The sequence below is a fragment of the Mizuhopecten yessoensis genome, unplaced genomic scaffold, assembly GCF_002113885.1.
Source record: "Mizuhopecten yessoensis strain PY_sf001 unplaced genomic scaffold, ASM211388v2 scaffold7653, whole genome shotgun sequence".
In the NCBI taxonomy this organism is placed as follows: domain Eukaryota; kingdom Metazoa; phylum Mollusca; class Bivalvia; order Pectinida; family Pectinidae; genus Mizuhopecten; species Mizuhopecten yessoensis.
The window spans coordinates 99,420-125,679 of record NW_018407155.1 but is presented as its reverse complement, the minus strand read 5'-3'; the positions used below and the strand labels follow the sequence as shown (position 1 = coordinate 125,679).

Sequence of the window (26,260 nt, the reverse complement as noted above, 5' to 3'; positions counted from 1 at the left end):
GCTTACTATAGGCCCCAAAACAATTGTTAAGGAGATTTTCCGTTGACAAATATTAATTCTAATATATAGAATAACCTGGTGGTTACTTTAACAATGGCAAATTCATAGTTAGAGGAGAACTGTAATTTCCGCTTGAAATGAAAGACCTATTTTCAAGAACAGATTGTATTACATTATGAATATCACGAATATGAGTGTATTGCATCCGGTGTTTCTAGTGCTTAATTATGGCTGTGCTTGCATTATCTATGTGTTGTGAAGGTAGAGCAGACTAATGTGGACCCACTTGTAGAATCGGGGACTTTTTCTTCTGTTGTCTGCTAAGGGGACATCGAAGCAACCGAACATGATCTGCTGTCCCGAATGCTACACATGTGATCGATATATATTCCTTCCTTTCTTTCCTACCTACATCCTTCTTTTGGATGTTGTCTCCCTCGTTATAACATTAGCTGATAATCCCAAGTGTTGCAATGGAGTAGCAGATCAATATTCGTTTCAATGTAATTTAAGCGAAGAAATAAAAAGGCAGTCCTAAACAGTTGTCTCTTACATTCACACATACTGGGCAACGGCAGACCTAGTCTCCTCTGAACACTAAGATTTACGCTGCACTAATTGTAACTGAACACATTGTATTCTCAGTGTACAAGTACTAACGACTCAACACATTTAGTGGTGAATAATCGGCAACTAGTCCTGCAAGCACGTTACAAGATTTGATATAACAAAATAATCATTTTCTTAACACACATGTCATTTACTGGTTGGTTGCTTATTATAATCATGCTATAACAAACTATTTGTTTTTAAAATAAACGCCATCCGGAGAACGTGGACCTATTGTTTGTGTCACTGATCACCTGCCCTGTACTGTATGCAAGAATGTACACGTGGTCACCCTTGCTCACTGACGTCACGATGAGACCTGTGGCAGCTTCCCAGTTATGAGCATCGCTGTCTGCATCAGTAGCAGATCTCACCACTCCATTAACCATTAAATGTGTAGACATGCTACCTCCATTGTTGGTACCGCTCATTATAGTCCACGTAAATACGTACACGCCACTTGTGGGTATTTCGTAGATACCGTTGCCATGGTTGTAGCCATTTCCTTCGTCAAGCATGACGTCATCATACTTGATTATACTCTGTAAAACCACATTGGTGTTTGCACTCAGAGACAGGCTGAAGGCATAACCTATAGGAGACGTATTATCCACCCGTTCTGAAAGCAGAAACAACGTGTACTTAATTTGTTATCGAACAATTTAAACACTCTATGCAGCTTAAGAAAAATCTGAAAAATATACGGAGAAAACACTATACTTAGTACATGTGACACTCTTGTATTATTCCATTAACAGTAATTATTGAATGTGTATGTTGTGCTAGTTCACTTGTAAGTAAAGACGTTCGGTTGGGAGAATGTATATTTCAAGAACAAATATGACCTTTGTATACGTACTATTGTGTTGGTTCACGGTCAGAGATTGTCTTTTTTCAGTAGATCTTGCATTTTCGAATGATTTCAGGTTCGTATGCCTTCTCTCAAAAATCACATCCAACCCTGCTTTACCCAAAGGCAGAAATATGTTTCCATTCTCTCGGCGATGGTCGGCGATGCTGATGCTTTGTTTCTGTGAAGGTTTGTCAATTTGTGTCAAGTTGTGTGTAGCTATGCTATGTCTGTATTGGTTGAAGATATGCCGGTCATGTCCAGTTTGTATAGTTGCTGACCTGTCAGGATGGTTTTCTTCTAATATGCCGTCTGCATTTCTAGTTGTTTGTGAAGTATGAATTGGTTCTGCTCTCGATTTCGAATATTCCAATTCTCGTTCGAGATGATCTATTCTTCTGTCTTTCTCTACCAGTGCGATCGTATGTTTTGCGAGTTGAGTCTCCACAGTTTGCAATCTATCCTCTTGTTTGTTGATCTTCTCGATAAGAACAACGACCTGGTCAACGAGAGGGCTTCTGTAAAGAACATCCATATGTAATCGAATTACCCTTTATGTAGCTGAGGATATTTGTACAGTCGAACGTCGTTATCTCGATGTCGACGGGGGTCGTGGACAAATGTCGAGTTATCCGAGTATTCGAGTTATGCGGGTTCATAGATTTGGTATGAAATTTGCTGTTGGAACATAGCACTAGCAGTTGTTGGTTTTATTTATAGTTAATGTTTTTAATCAATCGATAAATGATATATGTAATCAATATAACAAATACAGCTATGTAATATTACAATAAACACGCTTACAAAAAAAGAGTAATTTCTTTTAGAAAAACGTACTTTCGTTTTTAAACGCGATAAAAACGGTTGGACTATTTTGTGAATTCGTTATTAAATATAGACTGGCCTAGTGATTAAATGTTGGTTTCGGCTAGTATTGATCTTGGCAAAGTCTTTCCAGGTCTGCATTTGAATTTGTAAGTCCGTCAAGTTTTACTTCTGAAGTGTTACATTTCAAACCGAACTATCCCGCTGTCTCTGATCTCGTAGTTTACAATGCGGAAATGAAAGTGCACAAATCTAAAACAAATCACTGTAGAGTACGCATAGTTGATTCTGTAAATGAAAACACACAAACAAATTATATCGTTCATGTGACACATTGATTCATTAAAGCCAAGTATGACACCTGACACCTCCTCAACTCGATGTAATCAACATCAATTATCGTTTTGTGCTTAAATCTCTCGATCGACTTTCAAAGCCATACTGGCTCCTGTTAAAACATGAACCCGTAAAGCTGTCCTAGGTTGTGATTTTAACTGTGGAACTCTTTTATGCATGACCACGCTTTGTGACCAATTTTCTGGTTTGCACTGTCGTCTGTTAAGGTGTACAAATCATTATACGGACTCGCAGTAAGTACAGATTACTGTTGATCAACATTGATGCAGTCTGTTTTTATTATGAATAACATGGTTTTGACAGACCGTAAACTTTACAGTCCTAAGCTTTATCGTAAATTCTTTTTTACCGATTTCATGCAAGTCTTCTCACAAAAGATGTTCATAATTTTGCGTTTTATTTGTATCAAAGATTTAACAAGTGACAAAATAAAATTCGAATACTACGTTGGATTAACGCTATTGAACCAATATTTTACTTCGAGGTATCCGAGTTTTTCGAGTTTTCAGGGTTTGAATTATCAGAGTTCTATTTATTAAGATAAAGAACAGATTTGACTGGGACCGGGGAAATACCTCGAGTTAAAAGAGTTCGAGATAACGAGGTTCGACTGTAGTTGATTCTGACCAAAGATATCTGGTCAATAGTTATTGGTGATACAATGTACATTTGTTATGTTTTTGTACATGCAATCATCATTTACTGATATTCCATCTTGTCGCATAATAGCATCATAGAACATTAAGCACAGGGCAGTAAGTACCTATTTTAACTGCTTTTGTTTGTCTCTGTCTAAATACAAAAGCCCATAACCTTATTCGCTTGAGCGAACGATCAACACTTACTCCACAGCTGAGGTTTGCAAAGTAAGAAATTAGAGAAATAAAGCAGTAGCAGTAGAAACTGTACATTTTATCATTCATTATATCTATGTAAGATGGGTTTCATGCTCAATATGTTATCGAGAATAAATAAAGCCTTTATTATTATTACATTTTTTATTATTAAGGTATAAACAAACATACCGATATCATCCAACATGTTGTAATTGGTGAAATTCCGTAATTTTATAGGGGGCTCCAATTATTAGTTGCCTCATAAAACATGCAATTGGTTAGATAAGGCATTTTCTTTTTTAATATCGGACCTACAGGGCTTTAGCGCCATGTGTCATGTCCATGTTTTGACATTTCATGGATATATCACTTTAAAGTTTGCCTTGAGTGTCACCATAATCGGTGGACACCGTTTTCAAATAAGATAAGGTGTGCGAGGACGTAAATTCCAAACAAAATATCGTGTGACACTTTAAACAATACATTAATAATAGGCTTCAATAAAAAATGACACATCAATTTTTTTTATACACTATACATCACCTGTCGCCGTCCACACCTTTTCCCAAAAACGGGCCTAGGTATGTTCCATTAACCATCCCTGGCCATATAACGGTAAACAGGACCACAAGTGCGTGAACTGACCACCGCATTATTGTCACATAAACTGACTACTACTTAGATCAGTACAACGAAAATTTGTCTGATCTTGTGTACTATACACGACTTCACAAGGTCATTCTCTAACCTTTTAGACACAGAACAGATTACAAAGTAGAATGTTATGACGTCATCGCCACCATTTGCACGATCTGGAATCACGATTTTGGTTATGTATAGTAGCGCATGTCTATTTCTTTTCTATTCACAATATCGGATAAAATTGGTCAGGACAGCCAACTTCATACACGGAAGAATACCATAACATGTTTCAAAGTTGGGAACATACACCAGACGACCAAATATATATTATTACAAATAGAAACATTGGTATTTCATTTTGTCTAAATTTCTTCCGCTTGTTAAAACATTATTTTCCATTCTTTTAATCTTTTTTCAAACGAAACAAACTTGACAAATTCAAGTTAAAAGATATACAACCCACCTTATTATGGCTGCATTATAGGCTTAGTTTTGCAGACGTCATTTACACGCTCCCTATATATAGATAAAGATATCAATATAGACTGGTTTTGGTGTTGGAGGAAAGCCGGAGTTCCCGGACAAAAACCACGAATCTACGGCCAGTACCTGGCGACTGCCCCACGTGGCTCTCGAACCTGCGACCCAGTGGTGGAGAGCTAGTAGTAGCAGAATGTCAGACGCCTTAACCACTCGGCCACTGTGGTCCCTTGAAAAGATGAACAAAATATGGAACGCCTCTCGAATTTGCGTGTCAAGTGGAGATACATAATTTGTTTCCTATTCATAATGAATCAGGCTGATTTGTAGTTTTTTTTATATAGTTTATATATAAATCATTATACATTTGTAGGAATACTATTTTTCTATTTTTTTTCTAAGCGCCTTAGCATATTTTGGCAAACTATACGGGACGCTATATAGAAGCTTTATATTATTAATTACGGCATCTTACGTAGCTTGGTTTGTTTTTATCGGGTTTAAAGCATATCAACAGCTATTTCTTATCTGCTTGTTTCTACCACAGAGAAACATATTATTACATATTTGAGTTATTTGGTTTTGTTTTGTTTAACGTCCTATTAAAAGCTAGGGTCATTTAAGGACAAAATCGTGCATGTGTGCCGCATATAGGGTATATTGGTGTATTTGCTTCCTTGGTTTAGCGCATTTGAGTGATTGGAAAACCGAAGGCCACAACAGCAAACTCCATACACAATCTTAGCGATTACAATACGCAATATTTCAATTTTACTCAAGTTGGAACTCAATGCAACTACCACATGTTACCTGTTTCACTTGCCGATGTAATCGACCAGATTAACATTGTTTGTGCATATGAATACATATCTTCAGATTTTGCTTAGGGAGCTAACTGTTGACATCTTTAAACAAAGACGATACCATATGCACATGGGTTTTTACATTTCTATTGTATCTATACAAAAAACTATCAATTAGCGAAATATTATCAGCTGTTGCCAGCGGTATTGACAAGTAATGTACTGCCCAAGAAATTCTCCCTTCAGCTACCCATTTTTCCTTTTGTGTAACTGTCAACCCCTAGTTTAAATTGAAAACAACGTGGATCACACATCCATGTTTTTTCATTTCACAAATATTTTATTGAATACTGCATCTCATACAAGTTTCAAAAGGAATTGGGCAACAGGCGTAATGCCTATACAAGCATCTACATCCATGTGGTCCTGTCATATATGAAATGCAGTCGAACAGCCAACTGCCATATCACATTATTTCACTCCATTGTGAGCTAGTGAAAGGGTGGCTGTTGTAGACTCGCAACTGAGTCTGCGCACCGCGTCCAGATATTATTCTTCCGCGATGACTCGTCAGAAAGGTTTAATATTCAAACTTATGAGTTCTAAAACAAAAATTAAGTATAACATTTAAAAAAAATGTTTTGTTTCTTCATCATTTTGCTGTATTGAACTATCAGCGTACACAATCATGTTGTATGATGGTACTTCAATGACGGACTATATTTTGTTTACACTACGTCAATAAGTAGACTTGCACAATATCCAGAACCTGGGACATACTATCAAAATAGACTTTTACAAGTTCAAATTATTGAGAAAAACCCCCATGTTGATTGAAATTCATGGTTTATATCTTGCTTTGGTCGATTTCATGGAATGATGAATTGAGTCAGTCTTGAAACAAATCAGCATGAACTGCAAAAGCAAGATTCAATCTTTATCTTAACCAGAAATGAAATTTGACTGCTTTTGAAAAATAGTAGAGAAAGAAAGATAAAAGTAGAGCACAAGTACTAAAACGGAGAGAGAAACTCAATCTCGGTTTCTTGATATTTAACAAAACAAAAGAAAATTCCTAGATTCATCAGTGTGCTCAATTTTTTCACCTTTCACGATAACGTGGAAACAACAGACCTATTATCTCCCGGAACACGCTGTGCGTATTATAGAGATCTACAATGCCAGCAACTTACCATACTGGTTCGAAATTGATGTATAAAGAATCATGTTTTAAATGTTTATACTTTATTGACAGATTTTAAATACAATCATATCATAGCACCTGTTATCGTATATTTCAAAATAAACGCCATCCAGAAAACGTTGACCTTCCACCTTCATAACTTAACATCGTTGCTGGAGACGCGGAGCGAACATACACGTGATCTCCCACGCTCACCGACGTCACAATGATACCTGTAGCAGATTCCCATTCGCTAGGACTACTGTCAGCAATTGTAGCCGATCTTAATACTCCGTTTACCATCAACCCCGTAGAGATACTTGTAGTAGGGTCGTCATCGCATGTGGTTGACCAGGTAAATACGTACACACCACTGACAGGAACTTCATATATACCGTTACCATGGTTGTAGCCATTAGCTGTGTCAAGCACGACATGATCATACTTGACTACTTCGTGCTGAGACACATGGGTGTTCACACTCAGAAAGAGGCTGAAGGCATACTCTCCCGGAGACGTGTTATCTACTCGTTCTAAAAGCAGAAAAAACTTTTTTTTTTCAGTTTTCAACGCCTTTAGTGTTTAGAAAGATCTACATAGATGAAGTCATTTGGGTCTGGAACTGGCATATTTGTATGATACACTGTAGTTTAGGAAAATTTAAAGATCTTATGAGAAAATATTATAAAAAAACACGTGGCACTATCGTATTATCTCATATATTTGAATTCATTGAAAAGAAAGGAAGTTTGGTTCGAAAATGATATTTTCCTACTTTTTCAAAGACGATTGTATCTTTTTTATACTTACTTTCTTGTTGCTTCACCGACTTGGTACGTGCGATTTCAGTAATTCTGTCATGTTCAATTGTTCCTGGGTTTCTAAGCTTTCTCTCAAAATTCACACCCAACCCTGCTGTTTCAAATGCCACCTGACTGTTTACATTGCTGAAGTCGTTGTGATTGTCGGACATGCGGGTCCTTTGGTCGCTTGCCGGTTTTTCATGTTTGGTCCCGTTGTGATTAGTGATTCTTCTTCGGTTCTGTTCTGAAAAACGCTGGTCTTTTCCCTTTTGATTAAATTCCGAGCGATCTTCAATTTTGTCTTGTGTTATTATGTCTTTTATTGTTTTTTGATACCCAGATGTATCGGTTGATGCTGCTTTCGATTTCCATTCAGCTAGTTCCTGCTCAAGATGTCCAATTCTTCTGTCTTTCTCTGCCAGTGCGACCGAATGTTTTGCCAGTTGAATCTCCACAGTTTGCAACCTGTCCTCTTGTTTGTCGATCTTCTCGATAAGCGCGGTGATCTGGTCAACGAAAGGACCTCTGCAAAGAACATATATGTGTCATTAACAGAAGCAAAGTCTGGTCAAAGAAATCTGCAAAACCAACTTTTGTTATTTTGCTATAGATTATTATATTTTGGTAAATGTGTATATCGTTGACGGACATTTAAAACACTGAAACGTTAAAAAAAGGCATCTATGAGAAACAATTTATAGACTTTGTTATATACGCTATACATCACCTATCGCCGTCCATATCTGTTTCCAACAACGGGCCTAGGTATGTTCCATTAACCGTCCCTGGCCATACAACGGTATACAGGACCACAAGCGCGTGAACTGACCACCACAACATTGTCACATAAACTGATTACTTCTAACATCTGTAGAACGACATTATATCTTATCTTGTGTTCTATACACGACTTCACAAGGTGATTTTTTAACCTTTTATACACGAGCAGATTACAAAATAGAATGTTATGACGTCACGATTCTGGTTATGTATAGTAACGCCTATCTTTGTTTTTCTTTTCGGACTTAAATTGGTCAGGAAAGCCTACCTCATACACGAAATAACACCACAACAGATTTGTTAGCTGTGAACATACACCAGACGACCATATATATTATTACAAAAAAAACATCAGCATTGTCTTATCTTCTTTCACCTGTTAAGATATAAGTTGTCTTTTATCTCTTTTCAAACGAAACAAACTGACCCTATTAGGATATTAAAATCTACCTTATTATAATTAGTTATTACGGCTATATTTTAGGCTCATTTGCGTTGACCCCAGGTATACACCATCCTATACATTTATATATATTGAAACAAGCGTCTTAATACCTAATCAACAATGCTGATGTGAATGTCTTTTTATGTACTATACATATAACATTCCTTTTCCTTTTCATGAGTTTTCAAGCTAGGAGTAATTTTGCAAATTTTAGGAACCGCTATATCAACGTTGTATATAATTGTTGGATATTATTAATTTTGACATTCTGTATAGGTTGTCAGTTGTTAAGTGGTAATATGGTCGCCACAAATTTGCGAAAAATGTAAATATTTCTTTAAATTATAAAATGCACCAATATTGTCTTCGGAAGCCAATATATTTAGAACTCTGCTGAATACATCTTTTTGTTAAATTTTGTTGGGCTCTGAACATGTGGGATTTGTTTGTTTTTGGAGGGTTAAGTATCCTCGCAACAGCCAATATCATATAAAGGGAGGTGTCATCAATATCACGAGAAAAAATGGACAAAGATTCCAACGGTAATAGAGGCGACAGCAGATTTTTGTTTGTATCTCCAAAGTCTTTTAAATCTCTCCGTGTGGCAACTCCGTCCATGACAAACTTTTGTTTACGGGTTTTTCATTTTTGGTCCCGTTGTGATTATTGACGCTTCTTTAGTTCGGTCCTAAATACGCTAGTCTATGCCAGACTGATTAGCTTTCGATTCATGTTGATTGTTTTTTACCTATATTTCTGCCTTTAAATGTGTTTGTTTGCGACATTGTATGGGATGGTGCCACGCTCTCGATTTCATAACTGCTACTTCACATTACTCAGTCTTTCTCTGCAAGATCGCGACGATTATTACAGGAGGACATTTTCAACTAATTATTCCCTTGCAGGGCAAATGGTCATCAATAACTACTACGATAACAGACATAAGCGACTACCTTATAATTTTGATAATCAGAAACTTCAACACTTTTTGACATTAACTGGTGAATAATTGGCAACTAATTCTGGAAGCTTGTCATAGCATTGACATAAACGAAGAAACAATTTTCTTAACACGAATGTACACGTGATCGCCCGTGCTTACTGACGTCACAATGAAACCTGTGGCAGCTTCCCAGTTATGAGCATCGCTGTCTGCATTAGTAGCAGATATTGCCACTCCATTAACAAATAACTGTCTTGTCATGTTACCTCCATGGTTGTCACCGCTCCTTATAGTCCACGTAAATACGTATACGCCACTGGCGGGTACTTCGTAGATACCGTTGCCATGATTGTAGCCATTTCCTGCGTCAAGCATGACGTCATCATACTTGATTATGGTCTGTAAAACCACATTGGTGATTGCACTCAGAGACAGGCTGAAGGCAAAACCTTCAGGAGGCGTAGTATCAACCCGTTCTGAAAGCAGAAACAAAGTGTGTTAAATCTTTTATCTAAGCTTTTTAACGCTTTTATTGAGTTTAAGAAAAATCTGAAAAAAAACCCTGGAGATTACATACTACTAAGTTAATGTGACACTCTTGTATTCCTCCATTAACAGTAATTATTGAACGTGTATGTGGTGCTAGTTCACTTAACAATAAAGACGTTTGGTTAGAAGAATGTATACTTCCTACATGTTCAAGAACAAATATGACCTTTGTATACGTACTATGGTGTTGGTTCACGGTCAGAGATTGTCCTTTGTCAGTAGATCTTGCATTTTTGAATGATTTCAGGTTCTTATGCCTTCTCTCAAAAATCACATCCAACCCTGCTTTTACCCAAAGGCAGAAATGTGTTTCCACTCTCTCTGCGATGGTCAGCGATGCTTATGCTTTGTTTCTGTGAAGGTTTGTCAATTTGTATCAAGCTTTGTGAAGCTAAGCTATGTCTGTCCTAGTTGAAGATATGCTGGTCATGTTCAGTTTGTATAGTTGCTAACTTGTCAGGATGATTTTCTTCTAATATGCCGTCTGCATATCTAGTTGTATGGGATGGTGCCGTTCTCGATTGTATATCTGCTAGTTCCTGCTCAAGATAATCAATTCTTCTGTCTTTCTGTGCCAGTGCGACATTTTTTTTTGCCAGTAACGTCTTCACAGTTTGCAACCTGTCGTCTTGTTTGTTTATTTTCTCGATAAGCGCGGTGATCTGGTTACCGAAGGGGTGACTGCAAATGATATGACCATGTTTATTATATATGATTATTTTTATCTTATCATGTGTCCTATATACGACCACGTTCGTGGCTCTGTTTAAAGTTTGTTTACACGAATATTATAAAAAGTGCAACACAGGGATTACGCAGAGGATCGGTCATTAAATGGAGGTTCCACACCCGTTCACAGTTTTTGTAGCTCAAGTAACAGTTCATTTTCAAATTCAATAAAGACACGAAATTTACCTTAACTAACGGGAGTTAGATTAATATGATAATGAACCCTCACGAGTTTGTGGATCTTTTTCTTCCTTGATATTCAGAACTCATATCTAGCCAACCATATGTTTCTCTTGGGAAAGCATTATTCCTTTTATCCTATCGGGAATTTGGTTTTTATTGTTTAACGTCCTATTAACACCTAAGGTAATTTAATGACGTACCACCATGTGTGTTTGTATGCTTATGACAGGGTATGTTGGTATACTTACCTCCTTGTAATTGCGCGGATCTGATGCCGACTTTAAAGTGCTATCTCACTGAAATACCATGACGAAGGAGAACGATTGTTATGAACTATGACGTCTTAATTGGAGGATTGAAAAAAATGTAAAGGGTGTAACTAAACTGTTTATCAACTCCTAGCAGCAGGCTTATCTATTGTGTCGGGAGTACGAAACCTATAGTGGTGGTGGGAGAAATCATCTTCATGAGCTATTATTATAAAATTGTAAGATAGTCGCTTCTAAAGAGATCTTGATCATGGTCGACTACAAGTCTTCACTAGCATTTACTATAACTGATTTACCAACTCATTGCATACGATGCTGATCTAACCTGAAGTGTACTTCTGTCAATCTGTTTTGGTTTATGTTATGTGTTACGTCCTATGAACAACTGTGGTCATTTCAGGATTTGGTGGTGGAGGAAAGCCAGAGTGCTCGGGGAAAAACACCGACCTGTTGTCAGTACCTGGCAACTACCCCATGAAGGCTTAAAATCCTTGATCCAGTGGAGGAGGGCTAGTGACCATAGATGGTCAGACACCTTTTCAACTTGGCCACCACGACTCCTCTGCCATTCTGTCGGATATTCCTCAAGTCTATAATTCTTTTTTTAAACAAAGGCACCTATCACATCTTACTTCAACCTTATACTACATTTGTCTTTTGGCCTTTACTTGTGAAAGTCGTGTTTTAACGCCTGGTTTCATTTTTTTACGCATGAAATCACCCTTTTAAACTTGTGATCCCCATTTCTGATATCGATCTCGTTTTCACTGTATTCGTACATAACGTTCTATCACTTCTTCCCTTCTTTGTTTTCATCTCTTTAGTAATATAAGATTTAGGCCAATTATTTTTATGTCGTTATCACTATTTCCTCGGTGTTAAACTTGCAAATTGTGCAATTATTTGACCATTACAGACTTTTTGCACGTCTTCACAAAAGTTTCCAGGTATGTGCCGCATTACTTTGCAAAACGTGTTTGCTTCACAATAGATGAATGAAAATGTTTATATAATGTTAATTTCAAACCATCTCTCTTAAGACGACTCAGCGCATTTTTTCGACAACAATAAAAGCTCGCAAAAATGGCTTGTTTCACAATAGATGGAGAAAATGCATACGTGATTTCCAACCATCTCCCTTTCGACGACTTCGCACATAATTTTGCAAAAATGAAAAAAACAACTCACAGAAGCTCTCTGTTTCACAATAGCGGATGATAATGTATATGTGATGAGAATTTTCAACTATCGCTCAATAGACGCCTCAGATTTAAGCAGTAAAAAAGTTATGTGCCATTACCGTTTGATACATTTAGGAGAATACAGCATATTCATTTTCATTACTTTAGTATCATATTAAACCAATCCCCGCTGCTGGTAATTTTTAATGACCGTTACTAGGATATCTGAATGCCATTGTTTTTACATGTAGCAAAACTAGTTTATGTAAGAAGCGAAACAAAAACCCAATTCAGAATCGGGAATGATATTCTGAATCCTCTGCTCAAGAGTCATTGTTGAAACCATTATTGACAATTTTTCGTCTGAATGATGTTCTATTCTTCATGTATTTCGGGGTGTCTGGCCTTATGCACATCTGGTACATTTTGCGTCAGAACAATGTGATCGGGAGGAATGTTCTGCTACAGTGTCCTTGCTTCAATATAATATTGATGTGACACTTTGAGTATCCCAATAACACATGAACACCTGCGTCAGACATGTAGCTGTTGCAGTGACCGACACAAAGTCCTGAACAAACGAATACACAGGACCGGAGAACATAATAGCGGCTCATGATAATTAAACGTTGTCTTGAATATATTAATTTTTCATTTAATCGAAAAGGTTGGCGGTTTAATTAATTTAGATCCATTTACGTATTCATACAGTTTTTGCGACCATCTATTTTACGAGACCACTTTTGATACCTTCCTTGGGTGGTCGTTTAATACGGATTTAGCTGTGCATTGTTTTCTTGTGAACTCGCGGCAAAGGTTGATGTCGAGTCAAACAGCTGGCAAGGTTTGATTAAGCAACATTTAAAACATAGGACAAATATCTAACTGTTTTGCAAATTTTTATTTGATCCAAATGTTGTAAAAATGAAGGGCGTGTTCTAAACAGTAAAGACATTCATTGCTAACAAATAACTTTTTATGAACGTAGACGTAATCTTCAGAGACATGCTATGTCGGTAAACATTAAGGCATTGCTAGCATTAATACAAAGCAGGTCAATTTTCGTGAAAGCATCATTAAATTACATAGATCTTCAGGGGGATAATTTTCCTATTTTATTTAGCAATAACCTTTGCCTCTGTTCTGCAATTATGTATGACATAACGTCTACATAAATATAACGGAGTACAGTCAATAAAACCTTATGCTATTCATGTGGCATCACCAATGAACTAATCCCTTGCAGACACAGCAGGTTTTCTATTTCCTGTATGAAATTGCATTTTATTGTGTCCCTTAAGAATATAGGATTTCTTTGGTATCCTTTTGTGAGACGTTCAATACAATACGTTGATGGGCTTTTATTCTGTTAACTCGCTGATGCATTAATTTGTCTTTTTTAGTACCGTTTGGTTTAATGTGGGTCAGCATTTAATTGACAGTCCCCGTATGTATTCAGGCATGTGTGCTGGGGGAAGGTGGGAGGGGGTGCTGATGTTTTTACCTATTCAGAGAATACTTCTTGCTATAGCGCCGATCTCATGCCGACTGTTTTGTTATTCATAATCACATATCCGAATAGATGGTCGTAGTTGTCTTTTTTTGAGCAGTGACATGGTTCATGATATATAAATCATCCATTATCTAATTTGAAATTAACCAGTTCACCTATAAGTTATGTTATTTATAAATTAAGGTGCTTTCGGCAGTATGTTTCAGTTAGGTAGCACTATGAAGTTGGCATCAGTTCCGCACTATCACATGGAGACAAACACAAACATATCGCAGCCTCCCAAAACACACACGCATACACTACACGCATGCATATTGCACACAGAGGAGGCCGTCCTTAAATGACCCTAGCTGTTGATAGAACGTTAAACAATACTAACACAAACCAAACCAAATTTTACGCTCCTCCGTTTGTGTTTCAACAGTAATTCAGACCAATTTGGATTTCAAACTTTTGACCCCTAGCACCATCTGTATGATGTAGTACTGTATCTATTACTAATTTTCACAAGCATACCAAGGTAGGTCTATGTCTAAGTTTAAAAATCAAAAGGCGAATAAATAAAACTAAAGAAAGGGGCTGGAGAAATCCATGGTTTCCGCTAATAATACAGGACCTCGTCGGAACATACACGGTGTTATTGCTGCGGTTTATTATACAAACAGTAAACGATACAAGCGTTATTATTAACTTTGATATTTTGTTTATTCCAGATCAACTGATTTTCACATCAATCAACTACATTGTAGACACTGAGACAAGATAATGATTATCGTTTGGTTGATGTTTTTGTAGACTACTATACTGTTAAGTGAAATCTCTAAATTGTGTTGTTACACTCACTATGTTGATTGACCAGCTAAACTTCTCTTTAGAAAAAGCAAATATTCCAAAGCTTTGGGATTAAAACGTCTGTGCATTGTTCATTTCTATCAAGCCTTGTTAGCTTCATCTAGGTTTCCGTGGTCGATTGTAACTGCTGACGGATACCTTATTAGATAAGTGCACCAGGAGTTAGATGTCTGGTCGATAACATGAACCCTTTGTGAAGTATTTTAGCTTTATTTAAAGTTGTATTATTTTGGTTTTAATATTGCTCGTTACTGTGTCATGTAATGATTTTTTTTCAAATTTATCCAGTTCTTATTTTGAGAACGTGATTTACCACGCTCTTACTGGGATCTAATTGGTGGGTGTCGTCGATAAAGTTTGGTTTAGCTTTATTGTGTTTAACGTCCTATCAACAGATAAGGTCAACCTCCATGTGTCTTGTATAAGCGTGCATGTGTGCCGGATTCAAGGTATGTTGGCGTATTTGCCTCCTTGTGATAGCGGGGATCTGATGCCGACTTCAGTGCACCCAGCACAGCATCCCGCCCGGTCACCTCGTACTGACAACGGGTGAACCAGTTGTTGCCATGTCCCTAAATGCTGAACGTTAAGCAGGTCGATGAAGTAGGTTTTTCACTATTCCGGTTCTTATTTTGAGAACGCGATTTTACTAGGATTTACATGACCGGTGACGTCGATGAAGCAGGATTTTCACTATTCTCGTTCCCTTTTTGAGAACGTTACTCTGCCACAATGTTACCGGGATTTACATAGCGAGTAAAGTTGATGAAGCAGAAGACGCCTACCCTTCCGAAACACCTGGTCCTATTTTCATGTCTATTCATTTTTTCAGCGTCTGAAATGTTTCCTTTTTTCATATTTTGTAAAGGATGAGACTCATAACTGGCCACTTAGAACTGTTCGATATTGATATTAGACGATTGTCTTTCACACTTAAAACCTACTTTAACATTTAAATAAAATTTAATTATATTTCAAGCATGTTCAGTGTCAAGTTATCACAATAAAGCACTTGAATAACTAAGATGACACAGCGAGTTTTGTCAGCATTTTAACCTTTATAGCGCTTTAAATAGCATGTGATAATGGAGAAACCTCTTAAAGCTATCCGTTAAATCTGTCTTGTGTAATCTTCAAACGTTTTCTCATTTAATTTTTCATTATTATTTTATTATTATATTTGTGTTGAACTTTTAAAGAAATGAAATGAGTAGCATACTCTCTTAAGTGTATTTTAAGATATATGGTGTTTCCTATATAAATCAATTGGCATTCATGTTTATTATCCTGCAAAATACATTAAGTACATTGTTACAGTCAAGTAATTGTTCTGATGCTTGGTAAAATCATTATTTGGATCCATTTGCTTTCAGATTGCTGTATTTTATTTACCTTTCCTTCAGAGCGGTTTTTATTTGTATTTATCCATATACGTCTTCCCTGTAAGTAGTTTCAGCTTCGTTAAATCTACTACCTCAATGTCAGAGCTTTAGTTTGGTTTGGTTTAATTTTGTTTGACGTCCTATTAACAGCTAAGGTCCTTTAAGGACGTGCCTCCATGTGTGTTGTGTATGCGTGCTTGCGTGTGTGTATGAAGGAGACATGGTATGTTTGCGATGTAAGTGCAGTCACCAACTCTTTATATATTTTGCAACAATTATGACAAACAAGTTCATTCACCTTATATTAACCACTCTCGTTGGCCCCGATGGTACATGTAGCGCGCATGGGATTTGAATGTTGGAGGAAACTAGATCAGTAAGAAAAAACTTACGAATTACGAAGTCGGCAGGTATGATTATATTTTGTGTAACGTCATATCAACATATAAGGTAATTTAGGGAAGTACCTCCATGTGTGTTGTGTATTCCTGCATGTGCTGGAGACCGATGATTCCATACCCTTAGTGAAAGTGGCAAATGTTATAGATTGTGCCCGCCCCACCCCCATTCTGTGAGTTGTCATATTACATTATACACATTAAGTGTTTTCGCACTTTGAAAATGAACAACTATTAGTGGACGTTTTTGTTTTGTGACCCAAACCGTTTTGATAACTTAAAGCCTAAAATATATAATACAGACTCAAAGTGTGTGTTGTTGTATTTTCTTACGACCCATCGACATCGATGGGGCGAGTCACACATATGCTTACATCAACAAAAATATAATAAAAGTTAAAAAGCGTAGAGATGTAAAAATACCTGAACAGAAAACTAATTGGTGGAAAATATATAATATTTAAGTATTCAGATTGATTTATTGTAGGTAATCATAGATTTGATTGCACAACAACATCAAATGTCTTTTTCAAATACGGAACATGATAGATTATGTCACTTAAAAAAAAACACAACACAAAAAGTCTAGAACAATATCTACTTAAGTGACTTATATGCAATGTTCTTGCAATAAGCATATACAAGCCCTTATTTATCTGTAACGGTAGGTATTCTGTTACGTTTGATATAGGATGATATAATCTATAGCCTGTGTGTAAAAGCTAATGCAGATAAAAGATAAGGGAGATACCGACCGATTCGTGCCGGCTGTGAGACGGAACTTAAGGACAGAGCATGCAAGTAACCTTAAATGCCTTTATCGATTCTGTAAATGGGGCATACATCAAACCCGGAAACGGTATATACCGCCAGTAAAATACATGGTTTGTTTGTGCAATGGATGTTGCAGGTTTGGTCAAGTTGTTATATACAAATTGAAAGAATTGAGATCTGGATTATTTTTATATACAGTCGAACCTCATTATCTCGAAGTCGACGGAATTATTTAAAAACTTCGAGTTATCCGAGTATTCAGAGTTAGAATAATCAGTTTTTATTACTAAGATTAAATTGTTTTGGCTGGGACCAGTGAAATACTTCGAATTAAACGGGATCTTCGAGTTTTAAGAGTTCGAGGTAAAAATGGTCGACTGTATTAATTTGTATGCATTCGTGAATATACAATTGCAATGAGAACAAATTTGTGGTGTGTTTGATGATTCAAATTAGATTAAACATGTTAAGGAGTTGATCGTCTTATCATATAAAGACGTGCATTTATGAGTGAGTGATGGAGACGGTATTTGCTTGAGTTTTCAATTTGTATTGTTTGGGGTTTAACTCTTTCAACCCTATGTTTCTTAAGTAAGCTCTACATGTATTGATCTGGATGAGTCAAATATGGTCTACAGTGGTAAAATGGTGAGCGTCCTCGCAGCAACTAAGGTCATTTGCTGACGGGTGGTAAGGGAGGCAAAGAGTTGGGAAGTGAGAAGAAGAAGAAAAACATGGTCAGAATGGAATTATTAATGACGGGTTAAACTCATAGTAGGCCTTAAATATTGTTTATCGCTCAGCCAGCGATTATGTAGGTGATCAAAGTACAAAACGAGAGCACGAGAGACCCTGAAATCTCATAGCCTGTGAGAGTAGTTAAATGGTCAAACGGGCGGATCAAATATGCAATTCTAGGAAATTCTAAACCTCGAATAGGCTTTTAAATATTGGAAATAATATGTCTGCTTAAGCCTATAGTATCCGACAACACTACCTCTTGGCCAAACAAAGATATAGATATTACCTAAATAATAGGTAAATATAAATATTACCTTAATAATAGGTATATATAAATATTACCTTAAAAATAGGTATATATAAATATTACCTGAATAATAGGTATATATAAATATTACCTTAATAATAGGTATATATAATAGGTATATATAAATATTACCTTAACAATAGGTATATATAATAGGTATATATAAATATTACCTTAATAATAGGTATATATAAATATTACCTAAACAGTAGGTATATATAAATATTACCTTAATAATAGGTATTACGATCTTGATTCTAACGGTGTCCTAATACAGAATAATGAACGTAATACGCATGTATGTGATTACACTTATCATATTTGGTATTATAAAAAGTATGCCAAAATGAATCACACAGCACCATATACATATGTAGTTGTTTCCTACTTCGGTGACTCGTCGATGACGCTCTGGGCTAACATGGTAGAACGAATATTGACCACTGCGGTGGTGTTCGAGTTCTGGACGCATATGTATCCAAATAACTAAACTTTCTGTATGGCGTGTTTTAAGAAATGCTGAAATGAGCCGAGATATATAATCTATATAAGTATCAGTTATAGTTTGCGAACCATAAATACTTAGATATGACGTAATATAAACTAACATAGCAGTCTTTTTCTGTATTATGACATTTACGACGGCTATGTCAAACAGAAATTCAGTTACTAGCAATTGGATGGGCGCCAATCTGCGCGAGTTCAACTTCAACTATAACCTTATTGGAAATACGTTTTTTTGTTCAATTGCAACAAAACAGAATTATTCATATTCATGACAAATATCTACACCATTTGTATCTATTGATGTGGAAAATGTACACTCTCTTAAACGACCCGATCCCCTCTTCACTACTTATTATATGTTGGGAAATAATAACCCTGCCCCCAACCATTGCATGATCGTAAATGCTACTCACCTCCGTTCTTCCCATGTGTCCTCTGCGTAAGGAAAATCTTTCAGACATAAAAAATAATCATCGCCCTCGACGAAACACTAGTTATGTATAACCCAAGGCAAGCGATGCGAGGGTGAGATATACAAAAGAGGTATAATGATATTGCTTTTAGTATTCAATGTATTTATGTCCTCTTCATTTGTCTCTAACATTTTTATTCTGTCTTTATCGCGTTGAACTGTATATCTGATATTTACCCTATGGTCGTATTTTATTAACTTCCTTATGCCGTTCGTAAACACAACCCATTTCCTTAAGGTTTCATTGCGTATAGATCACATATAAATGTTGCTTTTATAGTTTATTTGATTTGTATATTGGGCAATTATTCCTGAGTCGATCCCATCGTTTACAACTCTGATTCATTGAGTATAACGACAAATGTTAATTCAAACCTAACGTGACATCCAAGTGCTAATCCGCCTTTCTCGCAACTCTTTATCGACCGCAGAGACGCATTGACAGGGGTAGCGACAGACACAACGGTAAAAATCCCGTGTTCACATAAAGTTAAATGAAATTCTATTTTATAGCAAAATTGTAGGATACCAATTTGTTTAATAATGTCTTAAATCAAATGCTATAATCTAATTTATTTAAAAATGTTAACTCCAAAATTGGTATAGATCAATGAGAAAGTCAGGATGCTGTCTCCTTCGCTAAATGGAAATAAAAATCACCATAGCGTTAACACATAACAAAATGAAGCAGAAATAACCTAGTGCCTGATAATGCACAAAAAAGGCTTTCGAGTCAATAAAGAAGAATGTCTATGCTGGTTCCCTATTCCATGAACATCAGATGATAGAACTGATAATGTACCTATTGCAGAATCAAATATTTCCCTTCGTGTACTCTTTCTCGGAGACATGGACAAATGATCTAAAACTGTCTACAACGGAACACAGGAATCAGTTTTTTTAAATTTCATTTCCTCATATTGGTGACTGTCGTGAAACTTCCCTTTCTTTATTTCTTTTTTTCACTTCAGTGGTGTGTCTCTAGGCATTCATGGGTAGCAAATTGCTTCAATATTGTGATTTGGATGGGTTTCGTACAGTATATCCAGCTTGTAACTTTTCGGTAATATGATACTTGCCGTTGACCTTAGTGACACAAACCACTGTACACGCAGTGTAGAGAGTTAGATATACCCTATTTCCTCTGTATTCATGCAAGGATAATTGTTGGTTGGTTCCGAGCCTTTGTACGAAATTGCAACCTTTTAAAAGTATCCCGAATGTTGCAGACACCTATTGGTATAACACATACCATGTCCGATAGTGTTGTGGATAGTATCCCTTCTTTATTATCAAGAACAGCTTGAAAGGATTTTATTAAAAAGGGGAGGGGAGGGGTGAGGGAGTGGAATGGGGTTAGAGAGATTATGATAAATACGTCTTCGGTATATTATTTTCTCTATTAGTTAATGTCAAAGAATATCAAGACAGTAAAACGTGTAAAATGGTTGGGAACTCTTCTTGGTTTAGGATAAAACCAAGCTCTGAGACGCAGATTCTCAGAAACGGTTTTGGCTAACCGGTATAAATGTGTATATATTTTATCATTTAAATGAATTCTGTTAGGTCTGACAATTTTACCAATGTCCAGAATGTCCAGAAATCATGAGCAGAATGCGAACATGTGGAAAGTTTGACTGTGAATGATTCATTGCAAAGTCCACCAAATACCTGCTTCAAAAGGTATAAATCGGCAACGCATGTATAGCTGTGTATTCCATCAGACCAGTTTTGAGCTACTTCAATGCCTTTCTGAACTACTACAAAACACCCGGCATGTTGTTAACCTGTCTGTTGCATCATAGTTTTCCCGCAAGAATCACCTTGCTCGAAACTCGTCGTCTTATGACCCAACATGTGATATGTTGAAAAATCGATAAACCACACCTGCAAGTCCATGACATTGAGATAATCGTATGAAGCAGCGTATATGCCACCCAAAAGAATCGGAATGTTGTACTGTTTGATCTTAAAGGGGACACAGATAGGAGATACCAACATTGATCCACTGCTTCATTGCAACATACCCTGCCTCCTACACACACATATACACACACGCTTACACAAGGCATGTGTATAATTGATCTTAGCAGTTGAAAGGACGATAAACAAAATGAAACCAAAACGACGTACTGATTTTAACGCACTCACATTATCAATTGTTTCCTTAAATTAGTGCATTAGTTAAAAGCGGACTCCTAATAAATGGATAAGTTATAAAAACAAGAAATTTCAATTCTGTAGCTATACTTTGCGTAGTATTTTATTCTAAAACTTATCTGAAATATGAACGTTTACAATATTTTCCTAGTGGTTGCTGTTAAGCCCTTTTCAGACTTATGTGATTAATCAAAGCAGACACCGCAAAATAGTGTTTTTGTGTGTTTCTAAGGCTTCATTACCCGTCGCAAGAAGGTCATTGTGTGCATAAATCGTCAAACTAAAGCTCTTAAGTCGTGACACACATTTAAAACAAAATTTCAAAATTGATAACTGTTTTATTATATGCTTCAACAATAAAATAAAACGAAACAAAACTAAAGGTTCTGATATTTATTTGTACGCGAGCCTCCGTGTAAAATTTAGCCAGATTTGAATACAACAGTTCATCATTGTAGCTTTCGAAGGTATCGGCTAGATTCTTTTTCTTAAGATAAGCATGGAGGACAAGCACTGCGTGTTCAATGGCCCTTTTTTTACGTTAACAGCATCTTTATCCTCGAATAGTTTTGGTAATTTTCCTAACGGAGGAGAAACGTTCGCAAGCAGCCATCTTCTAATGTCGTCTGACAGATCGCGTTTCAGTCTAACTGCGCATGCGCTACGACAGGTTCCGGGGAATTTCCATACAAGCTATATTTAGAAATCGATATTCACCGGATAACCAGTCTACATGAGTTTTTGAGGACTGGTCATGCGTATAGGATCCGACCAATGTGATTGCGAGAAATGTTCATGCATATAATAAATCGTTTTAATCAATGTACCACGAGTGGTGTAAACGCTATATGGTATTATATAGGCATATCTCCTATAGAACAATGAATACACATCCCAAAAGGAGGTCAGTCAACGACATGCTTGTCAACATGTACAGCGTCCGTTCACCTGCATGTACATCTGAAAATTTCTGTTCTTTCGACAGGCAAACGTCAATCACATTTTAAAGAAAGATTTTAATATTAACAATCTATTTGAAGTTTAAAAATTAACCTCAGCGTTCATTTGTTCAACTTCCGCGATATATACAATGTAGAAAGCAGAATAGACCAGATACAAGTTATCTTACGTGGTCATACAATTCAATTGTGTATAGTCCGATATGACATTTTGCAGTGATAACCACTGAATCTTAGATGTTGTACAGAATGGATATATAGATCAAATACATATCTCAACAGTTGCAATTGGTGCAGCATAGATCTGTTTTAATATTTTAAATCTCTCCTGAAGAGGAGGACTCTAAACATACTATCTCTGGAGGTATCATGTATATTGCCTCATACGATCATTCAGTGGAAGGCAGCACTAAGTTTTTCTCCTATCCTACACAGGGTGACGGCGTTTAATGGTCAATGTACTTGAATACGTGAGTTTGACATCATTAGTTTGAGGAAATCTCTGTCGTAATGAACGCTGTAATTATATAAGTCCATAGATTTTCGGAGGGGCATTTTAGATTCTAGGAATCGTAGGTGCTTGATAACAAATCCCTCACGTCAACAACAAATTACCAATAATCTGTTTGAAGCAGCAGCCGCGAGGTTTAATAAGTGACTATTACAATTATTTTCATGAAATATGGAAAAAAATGATATCGAAATTTGACTTGGTCTGCTTCTTTTAATACTTCGTTTCGAATCGCTTAAGGATACCCGGTACACTGCCAAACACTTTAATTAAGTATTGCAAACGGGTTTTTTCTCCATCTTTACTATACCTTTGATTAATTGTCTCCGTAAAGAAAAACATACCATGCGGAACTCTTGTTGAAAATATTAATAATGACTTCTTAAACTCAATCAAATCAGCAGCAGTGATCTTACTTCAAAAAATTAATCGGTGCTAAAACGCTGGACTTGATATTGTTATACAATCGGTCTTATCGTTAAAACTACCTGGTTAAAGGCGGTGTCCTTTTTAAACTATGCTGCAGATAAATCCAATCGGAATTGAGGAGGTAACTGGATATAAGAGAACACACAGCGCAATGGGATAGGGTTACTGATACCTGGATGCATACTGACTTTTGTATTGATGAACATTTGAGAAGGGACCAATTTGTCAAATATGTCCTATTATAACTTGCTTGAAATCACAGTTTTAACGAACAACTTAAGGGATAACCCTGCTGTATTTTTAAATTTGCGGCGGTAAATCGTGGTCATACTGTCGCAAATTATTTTGATTGACCAATCAAATGTCGTGTTACATCTCAAATGATTTACGATTAATAATTACAGGTTTGGAGACAAACTAGAACTGCTGTATCCCACTGCACGTGTCAAAGGTGCGACTATCGTGGGTTTCTTGTAAATTCGGGGCGTTTTCGTTTGTGCCTTTTGTTTAGGGGATATCGAAGAAATACAATATGATTTGCTGTCCTCATCAATACATCAACATACCCTGTTTTCTGCCAACATACACACAAGCACGCATACATCAAACACTCGCCCTTAAATGTCCTTAGCTCTTAATAGGACGTTCAACATAATAAAACCGAACCGAAGTTGTAATTCCCTGCTTAAGGTTTAGCATTAAGGTTAATGACAATCACTGGTTCACCCGTTGCCAATATAATATGACGGGGCGGAATGCTGTGCTGGATGCCTTTGGTATGGTTTTTCAGTGAGATAACCCTTAATAGAAGGCATAATTTCCGCGCTATCACAACGAGGCAGTTTCACCAACATACCAGGTGTCCAGCAAACATACACACAAACACACGTACAGTACACAAATTGAGGAATGTTTTTTAATCACCTTGGCTGTTCACAGGAGTTCAGAAAAATGTAACCAAACTAAACCATTGCAATAATTTTGATATAATCATATTCAAACCATGAACAAAATCAAAATCCAGATATCAACATACAATACTAGAATTAAGATATAAGCGTTGAAACCGTGATATGTTTCTTTCAGTGTCTTCTTATTAATGTATGTACTGTCAATCGTTATTATAATAAATAAGGTAACGTTGAAATGAAAACGTCAATTTTATATTTTAAAGCATGTATCAAATATTACACATTGTCAATAATAAGACTATGTCTGCTGTTTGCTTGACTACCTGCGCATGCTTGTAAAATATATGTACGGGAACATTCGATTTTAATTATTCTGCACCAGCTGTCAAAACGTCATATATGAGACAGATCGATTCATGTAACATGTTGAGCATAGTTGTCCCAGCAAATTAAACACCAATTAAAAATATGCCAAAGACATTTTTACACACAGTTTTGTACATAACATTTTTTTTTAATTGTCATTAGAACAACCAGACATTTTTACAGACAGTTTTGTACATAATAATTTTGTTTAATTGTCATTAGAACAACCAGGCTTATGTCTTTAAAACAATTCTATACCAATGGTTTGAATTCCGTCTCTGGCAGCTAACATTTACGGTAGTCAATTCAAACCCAGTTCATTTCAGATCTGCTTTGGTTTTATTTTGTTTAACGTCCTATAAACAACTTATGTCATTTAAGGCCGTGCCTCAATGTGTGTTGTGTAAACGTGCATGAGTGTATGTGTGACGGAGACAGGGTATGTTGGTGTACTTGATGCCATTTCAGCTACACAATATTTTTCCAGCGATTTGAACGATTTATTGTTGATGACCTAAAGCAACCAAAAAGGTAATTTACGGAAGCAGATCCACTAAGGTATGAAATGTAAATTCTGTAAAAGCGAAACAAATTTACGGTGTCAAAGTGTTCGCGTTTTTCGCGTAAAATGAATAAGCAATGTCAACATGCCGCAGAACTGATTGAACATCAACAAAACACAATAACGGAGACACGCAAACAAAGACAAACCGTCATAACCCCATAAGATCGACCGGAAACGGAAGGGCAATTGTTCCTTGTAGCATATGAAACAACCAATATTGTTTTAAAACACCACTGCTTGTCGGGGATCGAGAAAAAAAATACGCATGTTGTATCGTAACAGATGGCTTATGTTTGAACCCCCTGCAAATTTGAGGATTTGCTTTTTTGTCCTCAACTTTGAAAACACACCAACGCCCTTAAAATGGTAGTTGGCGTAATGCTGTGCTGGGTGCCTTTGTTATGGTATTTTAGTGAGATGGCACTTTAAATTCGGCATCAAATATGTGCTATCCCAAGGCGGCGAATATACCAACATACCCTGTATCCAGCAAATATACACACATGCACGCATTGTGACACGTCCTTAAATGACTTAAGCTGACGTTAAAGAAAATAAAACCAAACCAAATTATTGTTTTAAACAAATGCATCGCTCGCTTTTTACACCTTAAAGTACTCACGGCGAGGTTGGCACCACAGCACTGATAGTACATTATTTCACTATGGATTTAATAGCGATGCGGACTATGGGAATACACACAGTGTGGATTATGTAGCGATACGGACTCGGAGATCCTAGTAATTGCTCCTGAAATATGTCGAACTCTTTCCTTAATTATATCAACATCACTCGATAGCGTCGGCAGCAACGCGGCGAGCCAATTAACTCCTCTGACTAATTGATATTGCATAGAATACAGTGCTCTTTCTCCGGCTTCAAGCTCTACAGCTACAAGTGCTCTATCGACTGATTAATGTGTTTTTCTGTATAAAATAGCGATAAA

At 36.6% G+C, this 26,260-nt stretch overlaps 3 protein-coding genes across 5 annotated transcripts in view; 1 reads left to right on the top strand and 2 right to left on the bottom strand.

Annotated features, from left to right (window-relative positions):
• Positions 1–26,260, top strand: part of LOC110454068 (cholinesterase 2-like) — a 202,296-nt gene that overhangs the window by 89,100 nt on the left and 86,936 nt on the right. The gene's annotated exons all lie outside the window — the stretch shown is intronic.
• On the bottom strand, positions 757–10,716 carry LOC110454072. Of its 2 annotated transcripts, XM_021503414.1 has the most exons (3): positions 4,021–4,153; positions 1,469–1,977; positions 757–1,228 (listed from the first exon to the last, which is right to left on the bottom strand). In XM_021503414.1, the coding sequence occupies exons 1-3, from the start codon at positions 4,128–4,130 to the stop codon at positions 810–812; spliced, it is 1,038 nt and encodes a 345-aa protein (XP_021359089.1). In that variant the 5' UTR covers positions 4,131–4,153; the 3' UTR covers positions 757–809. The 2 variants fall into 2 exon arrangements, 1 of the variants encoding a protein (XP_021359089.1); XR_002463335.1 differs by lacking the exons at positions 1,469–1,977; positions 4,021–4,153 and adding an exon at positions 10,286–10,716 and having other exon boundaries at positions 1,153–1,228.
• On the bottom strand, positions 6,631–8,275 carry LOC110454071. Its single transcript, XM_021503413.1, has 3 exons — positions 8,116–8,275; positions 7,396–7,913; positions 6,631–7,118 (listed from the first exon to the last, which is right to left on the bottom strand). The coding sequence occupies exons 1-3, from the start codon at positions 8,226–8,228 to the stop codon at positions 6,700–6,702; spliced, it is 1,050 nt and encodes a 349-aa protein (XP_021359088.1). The 5' UTR covers positions 8,229–8,275; the 3' UTR covers positions 6,631–6,699.